This window comes from Eptatretus burgeri, chromosome 6, assembly GCF_056783735.1.
Source record: "Eptatretus burgeri isolate ZD-2024b chromosome 6, Ebu_testis_v1, whole genome shotgun sequence".
Lineage (NCBI taxonomy): Eukaryota > Metazoa > Chordata > Myxini > Myxiniformes > Myxinidae > Eptatretus > Eptatretus burgeri.
In genome coordinates, this window is record NC_140966.1 from 48,489,172 (window position 1) to 48,501,501 (window position 12,330).

The 12,330-nt window shown below is 44.0% G+C and overlaps 1 protein-coding gene across 10 annotated transcripts in view; it reads left to right on the top strand.

Annotated features, from left to right (window-relative positions):
• The window catches only part of LOC147024721 (sister chromatid cohesion protein PDS5 homolog A-like), a 197,904-nt gene that overhangs the window by 87,889 nt on the left and 97,685 nt on the right, over nt 1-12,330 (top strand). For all 10 annotated transcript variants that reach the window (XR_015059167.1, XR_015059166.1, XM_085884895.1 and 7 more), the window contains 2 exons: nt 4,909-5,022; nt 6,802-6,883. Coding sequence is in view for 8 of the 10 variants with exons in the window: in XM_085884895.1 (XP_085741021.1) it covers nt 4,909-5,022; nt 6,802-6,883 (196 nt within the window). In the remaining 2 variants the exon portion in view is untranslated. The remainder of the gene's footprint in view (nt 1-4,908; nt 5,023-6,801; nt 6,884-12,330) is intronic.

Consider the following 12,330-nt stretch of genomic DNA (forward strand, 5'->3'; position numbering starts at 1 on the left):
CAAATGGACTCCTCCTGGGTCAGATTTCTTTGTTAAATAGATAAAAAAATTAAAATTTCATCACCTCCTGCAATACTACCTTCCAGTGTGTATCATTTATCAAGTTGTCTGAATGTATAAACACCAGAGGCCTTTCCACGGGGGCTTCGGATGAGCTTGCGGTCTGGACTGATGATTCATACGGATTGGATGTGGACCGCCGTTCGCCATTTGAGGACCTTTGGAACTCCAATTACATATTCTTCTCCGATGCAACAATAATAAAATAAACTTTTCTCACCTGAAAATTCCACTACAGGTGAGCAAAGAGCATCCTTTGGAAGATAAGTTGAAGCAACACAGCAACTAATGAAATCCAGCAGGTGTACAAGCCGATACCGGTCTGTTTTATTAAATACTGCCCACCAGTGCATTCTTAATTTGAGAGATAACTTATTTGGGGAAAGTTAAAATAGATTTATACATAATTTGATGATGCATTGCTTACAAAGACAATCCCTCATGGTTATGGATACCACATAAGATGCTATGGGAGGTTCGCTGGCATTCAATGATTAAAAAAGAGCTGCTAAGCGTGCACATCAAAATACACCAGATTATAGAGGGTGGAGAAGTGTCTCCCAAGGTAATCAATCCAAGTTCCTCAAAAAACGACTTAAGTCACCTGTCACTGTAACTGCTATGAGAACATCGGAGAACATCCTGCCACTGGTCTGTATCATCTGTTAGAAGGTGGAGAAGAGAACCAAAGTCAGTGGATATTTTCAGAGAGACAAACTGATGCAGGCAGAAACAATCTATGGTGGTGAGTCAAACAATAACATCGTTTTTATTTCTGAAACACATGTATTTGTGTCATGCACTTCTATACTCTACAGAGGAAGAGACTAGAAGCCTTCATCAAATCCCTAGCTGAGTCTGACCACAGTAAAGTGGAGAGTCTTATCACCCACATGATTCGTACTTTCCTGTCGAATATGTTCAAGAATCTAGTTGTCTCAAATTATTTCCTCAAACAACGACAAATGTACAACTCTTTCATTGAATGTCAGTGCACTGCATATCCCACTTTCCACTCTTGGTCATCTTACATCACAATGGTCAACATTCTCAACCAATTTCATCTGGGCAACAAGAAAATCTAATTGGGACTGTCATGTTGAGTCATTATTAGAGATGATGCCATGGTTTCATTGCATGGTAGAACAAACTATGTTTGGTACGGTTCTGCATACATTCTTGAGATGACGAAGTTGTCCTGGAGTCATCATGATAATGACCTCAATGTAAAATCAGGACAGTAAGCAATTCAGCAAAAGACCATTTTGGATTCTCAGCTACAACATTCAACCAAGTCATCAAACAAACTTGCAACCATGATTCAAAGATGTCTGGCAGGATAATTGGTGTGACTCAGGATCCCCATTCTGTGCACTGATGGATGCTTTTGTACAATGAGAGAGCAGCCATTGTTCAGAAAAAATCGAATTAATGGCTGGATCTAGGAACCATTATTGGACAAGGAAGGATTTGGATGCCACCCATCAGAAGAAGGAGGAGGAGGCCATCAAGACTATCTTGGGCTGCATTGACAAAATAATGGATCCATTCTCACAAAACCAAAATAACATTTATTGCACCAGCTGTGGTGTCATGGCTATGGCAGAAGTAGCCAGCAACCTCCTCAATGCACATAATTACGGACAATCGGTTTTATCTACTTTCATCCAAGACACTCATTCAGGAAGTGTTGGATTCTCTCTGCCACTACAGCAAATGAAGTTAAAGACTTTCGTATGTCAAGTCAAAGTAAAATTGTCCCGCAAATCTGGTCAGACTGTCGTCATCAGAGCCGATCACCAAATGTTTGCCAGATGACTCGGACTGAGTCAACACTGGAAAGTCAATTTGAGGACAGGCCTCTGCTATTCTCTTGGACTGATTTTCTACCCACTGTCTTATTCTGATGGGACAATCACAAAGACTGACAAACTCAAGCTTCTGCATTATATTGAGTCAAAATGTCCTGAATTTACAAGGAGACCATCAAGACTATCGTCGGTCTTTTTGGAACACCATATATTGTTTCAACCACCTGTATTGTTGTATTGTTGCATTGTCTTCATGCATCACAACTGTTCATAACTGCAATGCTGTCATCGTCGATCACATGGCTCTGATTCATAAAATGTCTGGCATCCTCTTTGTTACATTCAGGTAGCTGACCCTCGGACTTATGTCGGAACTGCACAAGATTTTCAAACAATATCACTGTGTGCGGGTAGATATTGTTTTTGACACATGTCTGGTCATTCGCATCAAAGACATGGAACGTGAAAGGTGAACCAAAGCTCTGCTATGTCGCAGGGTATTCTCATCAGACCAGATGATACCCCAGCAATGGAGTGAATTTCTCGGCGATTGTGCCTACCAGGAAGAACTGAGTTTCTCTTCTCCTTGTAGAGTGATCGTTTGGACCACAGTGGCAATATTAATATCTACATGACCCATGAACCACCCTGTCACCCATGTCACATTCAAGAGTTGCCATTGTGGAGGACATGTCCCACTGTGACCATGAGGAAGCTGACATTGATTTACCTTGCATGCCCTACACGTGGTAATATTCAATCCATCTTCAAGGATATTGATAATGAGTCCAGACACAGATGTTGCAGATATCCTTCTCTCAAACATACACCTGATGCCAGCTGCTGCCCTGATACATCTCCACACGTGCCTCAAGACTGTCAGAATAGTCGACCTGAATGTAATTTGACGTTCACTTGGTGAATGCATGAGTTGCTTCCGCATAGGACACACTTTCACCGGGTACGACTCCGTCACCTGCTTCTGCAGAAAAGGAAAAGTTCGCCTTGCCAACTTGTGGCTGCATCGCCAGAATACCAACACTCAATTTTTCATTTGGATGAAGATTTCAACCTGTCTGAGTTATTCGCCCAGCTGGAAGGATTCATATGCGAGTTGTATGGAAGCACAGTGACAATCAATGATGTTCGATATAGGACATTATTTTTGAAGACTGCCGAAGACCACCGCTTGTTGCCTATCAAGGACGCTTTGCGACAGCATTGTCTTCATGCAAGTTATCAGGCAGGCATCCACAGGTGAGCCCTTAAACAGATGATTGATGCTCCTTCTCTGAATGGTCACGGTTGGACTGTTGAATCCATCCCATCTCGGCATGCACAGTGTACATTACAGAGAATTTCCAATGGGGCCGGATCCTGGGTCATCCACACAAACAAACAGGGCAAGTGTGATACAAAGAGATGTTCTTGTCGCTCAAGTGACTTATCATGCTCTGACCTGTGTGGATGCCTTGCCTGTTATGATAATTCCACAATGACAACAGAACTGTCATTTGACAATGCTGTGGGCATGAATGGGTCTGACGATGAATGAGTTTAGGTGTATTGAGTGACAGGCAACTTCGTACTCACCATCCATTCGATGCAAAACTGAACATCTCAGTTTGGACATGATATATCCTCGCTTTTTGCCCGTCATGATCCACCCAAATGAATCTTGATGTAAAGATGAATTATACATTGACTAGATTTGGGAGTTGTTTCCCACTTGCTTTCATCAATGCACATGAGTATCTGCCTTGTTGATGTTGGATTATATATTTACCTCAAATAAAGCTTGTTCTGTGTCTGCCTTTTCACTGTGTGTGAATAATGTTTGATTTCTCATTATTTATATTCATCAGAACAATTCATAACACATCTGTTTATGTACTATATATGAATGTGGTCACCATTTTGCTTGGTGATTTGTGGAGTGGTCGTCACCATGATTCTTATTTAAACAAAGACGGACTGCTACACCAGCAAGGCGATAAGTCATGAAGGTCCCAGATGCACGAACAGGTTGCAACAATATTACCCAACACCATTGTCATCAGGATTGAAGTAGGTCTATGAATGTTTGTTAGTGCTCAACACTTCTATGCTTGAGATTCACAAAATCAAGTAATATTCATGTAGCATTCTGGCTGATGCAACCAAAACTCAAAAAAAATTCCTTATTGTCATCAAAATGTTTCATGATATTCATTCATAACCATATAACTGTGAAATGATTCTTATTTAAACAAAGACGGACTGCTACACCAGCAAGGCGATAAGTCATGAAGGTCCCAGATGCACGAACAGGTTGCAACAATATTACCCAACACCATTGTTATCAGGATTGAAGTAGGTCTATGAATGTTTGTTAGTGCTCAACACTTCTATGCTTGAGATTCACAAAATCAAGTAATATTCATGTAGCATTCTGGCTGATGCAACCAAAACTCAAAAAAATTTCCTTATTGTCGTCAAAATGTTTCATGATATTAATTCATAACCATATAACTGTGAATGATGTGGTTATCCACATCTTTTCAAACACTACACTCTTGTAAAAAAAAAAAAAAATACACATCATGAGTTGCTCCATAGATACGAAAAACACCCCCAGCATCAAATTTCCACATTCACTCAGTTGTGGAAGGTCGAATTCGGATTCCTCACCTCAAAGTACCTCGGAAACATCTACTTTCACGTATGGCCATGACAGTTACCATGGAAATCGATTTATAGACCCTTTTTGACCTGTTGTCTCATGGTCTACCTCACCACCCAGACCTGCGAACCCATAACAATACATACATACACTTGCTCCATTATATATAGATTGGAGTAGGAAAATGTTCATTCGGAACCATATATTTATTATGGAGCCAAATGAGGTGTAACTTTTTACCTTTTATTTGAAAAATAATGTGGAAGCTTTCGACAATTTTTAGGTTTTAACATTGTTGTCGTTGGTTTACATTTTGCAAGTTATTTTCAGATGAATTGTTCTTGAATTCAGGCTACTGTGATCTTGATCCATCAGAGTGGTGCTGGAGAGGCTATTTACGGAGTACATTGTTCCCTGCAATCAGGAGGTGGAACAAAGGATGAAAAGCTTACACAAAGTATACAGCACGTTTGATGACAATGCGATCAAGTGAGTCCTTTCACCGAGTCCATTGTAGGATGACATCACTGAAGCATAATTAGAAACATGGGAATAATTTCTTAGCCATCTATAATCAGCACATTTTGGAAGATATTGTTAATTTTGTGATTTGGTTTCAAATTCACCTTTTCATCGTTTATTATTATTGTTTACTAACAGAAGCCCGTATTATTAATACCACAATATAAAAAAGGAAGACTTTTATTCTTGTGCTGGTTAAAAGAGCTCAAAAATGGGAGGTTATATATTTAACAGCAATTAAATGTTGTTTTTTTTAATGGAAGTTATCAATGCATTGGTTTGTTGTCGAAACACCACTCAGGTTCTAATTTTTGTCTGGTTGAAAAAATTGTAATTTTCCCATCGGTTTGGATGAATATGAAGCAACTTTTACTTAATTTCTTTTTTTTTCTCTCTGAGGGGCGTTTCTGTGTTTTAGAGTGAGACTATATATATATATATATATATATATATATATATATATATATATATATATATATATATATATATATATATATATATATATATATATATATATATATATATACATACATACACTAGTAGTAATGCCCGGCGTTGCTCGCGCTAGCAATAAAGCCTGGCGTTGCCCGAGCTTTCTTGCAAATTTCCTGAATAGCTGTTAGGGGTTAGCTGTTATGGTTTAGCTGTTAGGGTTAGTGTTAGGGTAGCTAACCCTAACCCTAACAGCTTGGCGAAGCGGAGGTTAACAGCGCCCCGGGCAAAGTGGAAATTTGCGTCCCCCGTAGGCCTTAAACTTGAGTGGATTTGAATGGAAAATCCCATAAGGGATATCGATTTATCGATTTTTTTCGAATATCGGAAGTGTTATGGAAAAAATTTATAGCCAATGACCTAAGTTGGACCAAAAGCCATAATCGTACCGAATTTGAATGGAATCCATTGGAGTTTGTGAAAATGCATCAACACGAATTTTGAGGGGCCTCTTAAGGAAGACAATAATATCATTAGTATATGTGCCAAATCTTGTTTCATTTCATGCAGTAACAAAAATCTGATGGTGGAACAAAGAAAGGGGTGTGCCGAAATATTAATATATATATATATATATATGTATTGTAGTGTGTTGTATGATATTACAAGACTGTGGTTGGGTATAAATGCTTGAATTCTCATACTGTATTGGGTTGATGGAGAGTGAAGGCAGGATGAGCAGAATTGTTATTTTCTGTGTCGATAATCTTTTCCTCATATTTCTATGTGTAATGTCTGCCATATCCACCATCCTGCAGTCCCACCTACTGCAAGTAGTGCTACTTGAACTGCTGACTGAAATCAGAGATTTTGGACAGGGTACGAAAACAGGATGGCTGACTTTTTTTGTTTTTCAATGACACCATGGGACTTTTTAAACCCAATATGTCAATGAGAGAGCTGGATTTCTATCCCCAAACAAAATATGGTTTGCTTGGACATTTGGACACAAATGCAGTGTCCTCTGTTAGTATAGCACAACAATGGCAACTTTGAGCACAACAATGTCTCATTTCAGCTCATTTTCAATGAGGGATAATATCCATTATCCAGTCCAGACTGCATGTTCATGGTGATCACGGGAGAAACTGAGCATTTTTGATATTTGTCACTTTCTATTGACCCTTATCTACTGGAAAGGTGAAGTTCCTGTTAATAGCAGCAGGTGGTGTTAATCTTTAACAATCTGACTTCTCACACTCTCATGTCTTCCTGTCCTGAATGTGTAGTGAAGCACAATCACTGTCTTTGCAGAGCAATTAACGAGATCTGGAAATGTCAACACTCTCTACACACTATAGTTGGTGATTTTGTCAATCTGCACAGTCAGCCAGAGGTATTTAAAAAAAAATGTTTTGATGCACATGAAAGTATATTTTAAAGCGTTTTCTAAGATGCATTTTCAGTGCCCTTAAGTGAAATATGAATTCGTGTGGATTATCTGAATAATGATGTAGCCATTCCTTATGGCATATTGGATTGTAAGGAAGATTGGTGGTTTGTATTGTAGAGTCCTTTCAGCAGACACTTGCATTGATTTTTGCTTGCAGGGAAGTTAGATAATTAAGATGAGGTATGGTTTTTTTGGGGGGGAGTGTATAGGGGTTGATTGGGGGGCGGGGGAGGTCATTACGCTCCGAAGTCCTTTGGGCTATCTGGGACCTATAAATCTCTTCATGCACCTTGGTACAACTACAATGTACTCGAGGGAGATGCTGACTCGCACCGTGATGTTTCTCTTATCAGAAGTCATGGTTGTTTTGTGATTTGATTTGTACTCGAGCAAAATTTTTTTAGAAGTGAAATAAAACTCTCTGCATGCATGTTCCCAATATATAGAAATTGCAAATCTCTGTTCATTCTCTTGTTACGACTTCCACTTTTAGTTTCTAACTAGACGACCTTTGAACCCATTGGGTTCCCGTAGTGACAGAAGTTGATGAAAAAAATTATTTCAAGAAAAAAAAAGAAGATAGCTCCAGCAAACGAAACCACTGAGGTTGTTTACATTGATCAAATACTCCCGAAGAGCACTTGACTGAATCGGGAATTGTTTTTTAATAATTTTTCTCGTTGTCCAATTTGAACGAAATTTGATATTGCGTGTCAATGTGAAAAAAACGGAGAAAAGAAAGTCGAAGAAATTATTGTACGTAATCTTATAAACACAATTTTATTTATAAATGAACATAGAAATATGAGATCAAAATGGCGATGTTTATTTTATGCTTAAAAATAAATCGTTCTTTGTCTATACTGAATGCTTGAGAGTTTTTTTAATAAATCATTTCAAGAAAAAAAAAAGATAGCTCCAGCGAACTATACCGCTGAGGTTGTTTGCATTGATCAAATTCTCCCGAAGAGTACTTGACTGAATCAGGAATTGATTTTTTAATAATTTTTTTGTTGCCGGATTTGAACGAAACTTGATACTGCACACCACAGGCGAATGGTGAGTAATGTGGCCCTAAAGTTTTTGCGCTATCTTGTACCGTTTTGGCTCTATTTTTGGGAACATACATGCATACATACAACATGAGAGTTTTAGTAATATATATATATATATATATATATATATATATATATATATATATATATATATATATATATATATATATATATATATATATAATATATTGTTACGAATTCCGCCAGTTCGACATCCACGCACGACCGCTTACGGTCCAACTGCAGTCGCACGTCCGCCGAAAACCGGAATTCAGTCATAGCTTCTGGACAACTCCGGAAACCTGCTACGGGTGCCTAAACGCACCATAAATTGCCAATATTCTGTCCACGCGGTTTAAAGTTAATCGCCGAATCTCGATATACCTAATTATCCACGCAGACAGAAGTACCACGAATTTATACCTCAACGGACCTTGAGCGGGGCGAGCCGTAAGCTGTGCCTGCACCGTGCGTGACCTGAGCGGAGATCACCAAGGTCCGTCGGACCAAATGACCACTTTTATTGGCTTTAACAGCCTGCTAATTTCCCGAGCGTGCTGTGGAAGTCAATGGGAGGAATGGACGCAACGAGCAGGTTTACATTCAAGCAATGGGGCATTTATTTAACAAGCAATCAATAGGGGAATGGTACATGACATGAGAAAAGCCTACAGCCGATGTATATTCATTTATGTACAGGCATGCACTTAACCATCATTTCTCTTACAAAGACAAGGCGCCACAGAACAGACTTTCATACAAAAACCCAGAAAAGAAACGGGCCCGTGAGTCTTTATTCGAACCCGGAGCCTGGATGACCGAAGGCTTGGGAGAGGCCGGGCAGGTTACCGGGCCGCTCCTGGTGACGGCTCGAAGGCCTTCAGGTCTGTGACCCGTGGTGTCTCTGCCTGGCCCTCGTGTCGCAACGCGCCAGTCGCTTGAGCGGCCGAGCGGCTTAAGCAGCTGTGCGAGCGGCTTGAGCGGCTGCTTGGTACTCCTCGGTGGTCCGGCTTTCATCGCGGCCTTTGGTCGGGCCTGGCCGGCGATGCTTTCGGAGGAGTGAACGGGTCCTTGCTCTTTGAGTTGATGCTCTTTGTGACCCGTCCACCACCTCAGTGACGTCGCTCGACCGCCTTCAGGGCCGTTCGCCCGGACCACGAAGCTCCGCCGTTGTCCCGTCGACTGTCGTCCCAAGTGCCTCCGACTGGCTCTCCTCCCCGCGCCGGCGACTCTCCACAACTGGCTGCTTCTCCGCGACGACCACTCGTTCTCTCGCTTCTACAGCTTCGCCACACACTGCGACTCGACTTCTCCGACCGCTTCTGCTCGACTGGCTCTCCTCGCCTGTCGACTGCTTCTGTCCGACTGGCTCTCCTCGCCCGGCGACTGCTTCTGTCCGACTGGCTCTCCTCGCCCGGCGACTGCTTGTCCACGAACTCGCTTGAGCTCCACCCTTTTATTGGGCTGGGCGAGCCACCTCTTGAACTCTCAACCGAGGCCGGGGCTCCGCCCATTCTTCACCTCCGACCTCCGACGAACCGCTCGCCCAGGGTGACGGAGCACGAACCGCTCGCCCAGGGTGACGGAGCATGAACCGCTCGCCCAGGGTGACGGAGCACGAACCGCTCGCCCAGGGTGACGGAGCACGAACCGCTCGCCCAGGGTGACTGAGCACGAACCGCTCGCCCAGGGTGACGGAGCACGAACCGCTCGCCCAGGGTGACGGAGCACGAACCGCTCGCCCAGGGTGACGGAGCACGAACCGCTCGCCCAGGGTGACGGAGCACGAACCGCTCGCCCAGGGTGACTGAGCACGAACCGCTCGCCCAGGGTGACTGAGCACGAACCGCTCGCCCAGGGTGACTGAGCACGAACCGCTCGCCCAGGGTGACGGAGCACGAACCGCTCGCCCAGGGTGACGGAGCACGAACCGCTCGCCCAGGGTGACGGAGCACGAACCGCTCGCCCAGGGTGACGGAGCACGAACCGCTCGCCCAAGTTGACGGAGCACGAACCGCTCGCCCAGGTTGACGGAGCACGAACCGCTCGCCCAGGTTGACGGAGCACGAACCGCTCGCCCAGGGTGACGGAGCACGAACCGCTCGCCCAGGGTGACGGAGCACGAACCGCTCGCCCAGGGTGATTGTGCAGGAACCAGTCACTCAAAATGACATGGCATAGCGTGACAAAAGCATCCTCAGTTCGTGAAAGTTTCGCTCAGAAGGACGTAGCACGGTTCTGCTCTCAACTATAGAGAGCTCATCAAGTGGCTTAAGTACTCAAGCATCCACTCCAATTAAATTGTTGATAAGGAATGGTTGGCCAGGCTGTGGCTGCATACCATGTAGGATCCCTTTAACTTTAAAGCCGGTCTTCACCATGTCAGGTCAGGTCAGGTCAGATTAGGTCTGTGACTTCCTGCAGGTACCATGTAAACCTGTACTAACCTGTTTCATGGTCGGGTTGTCGGTGACTCAACTGTCTTCCCCTCTTGGTTACCTGGTGAGGAGGGTGTGTGACGAAGGTGTGTGAGAATGGACACCAAGCAGGTTTAAACCAAAACCTGTCAAAGGATGGAGGAGCTCCTTGTGAACCAACGGCCGTCCATATGCAGTGCCCAACTGTGTCTGTGGACGTCCTCCTGCAGTTGGGTTACTTTTTTTTTAGGAGGTTGGTGGCAGGATTTGCACTCCGGCTACCATAAAACCCTTCACTCCGCAAAACACAAAAATAGAAAGAAATCTGAAAACTCACTCCGTGGGATTACCTCCTGTGCAGCTGCCCTTCACAGAGCAGCTCATTTGATGACGGGATTGGGGCAAAGCCTTCGGGACCCCCATTCTTTGATGATGGGAGGAAAACCATGGCGTAGCCTTCCCGGGTCAGATTGCAGTAATGTGTCAGGGTGGTGCTGAGGTGTCGTCCACCAGACGGTGGTTTCCTTTGGTTAACCTAAGGTGGTTGCTTCAGGTGGATGTCTGGAATATTCTATCCGAAAGAGAGGATGATCACTGGTCTCTGTTATCATCTGAGCTCAAGCGTTTGAATATCGGTATTGCAGCACTCTCTGAGGTTGGGAGACCAGATAGTGATGAGATCATGATGGGTGGTTACACCCACGATTGGTCTGGTAGCCCTGATGGTTACCATGTCCAAGTCATTGCTGTAGCTGTGTCTAATAAGCTGACTCCAATGATAATTGAGGTAACACCGGTCAACGAGCGTATTACGAGATGAAGGATTCTTCACAAGTTGGGTGTCGTTTCCCTCGTCTCTGTATATGCTCTGACTGAGGCGAGTGATCTCTCCGTGAAGGACGCATTCTCTGCCACGCTTGAGTCTGTGGTTGATCAGTGCCCCAGGCGAGATACTCTTCTCATTGACTGGAACTGATAGGGAGGGTTATGAGACGTGTTGGTCCCCATGGGTCTGGAACTGTGAACCAGAATAGCACTAAGTTCCTTGACTTTGCAAGAAGTGATGGACTTCGGGTGGCTGGTTCACGTTTTCAGCGCCCACAGGCTCATCGCTGGACTTGTTATTCCAATGCTGGTGGCGTGGGGAAGGAGATTAACCATGTTCTCATTGATGGTCACTGGAAGATGATCCAGAACTGCAGGGTCTACCAGAGTGCTCAGTTCCTCAATACCGACAACAGGATTGTGGTGGCAATTTTGAAGTTGCAGCTTAAATCTGGGAGAATGGTACCATCCCAACCTATGCTGGATGTTGGCAAGCACAAGGATGTGGGTGTAGCTGAGGAGTTTGCAAACAGGCTGAGTGTGGATTTGGGGGGTCTGGGTGCTTTGGGGAATCCTGAAGAGTTGTGGAGTGCCTTCAATCCACCATCCTTGATGTTGTCAGTGGATGTCTTGGAACTTACCATTGGGCAAAGAAGAATTTTGTCTCACAAGGGACACTGGATATCATTGTCCAGAGTCGCAGGGCCAGTCTTACTGGCAGAGCTGAGCTGTTCGGGGAGTTGAGGCATAAAACTGCATGTGTGCTAAGGGTGGACAAGGAGGCCTACGTGTGAGGGCAACTGTGAGGGGTTAGAGCATCACCTGTGGTAAGGTGATTCTCGTCCTGGTTGCAGGGGAATTCGCACATTGCGTTCATCCAGGTCCGTCCCTCGGTGTACTACAGTTGGAGCAGAGGGTGGTGGGCTCTTAACAGAGCAGTGCAAAGTGAAGGGCCGGTTACTTTGAGCGGCTGAACCATGCTGATCCACCGGCTCTCGTGTTTGATATCAGGGGTGTTTCTCTCCCTATTGCTGATCCTCCAATCAAATATGTTCCACCTTCGCTTGTCGAAACACAGGCTGCGGTGAACCGG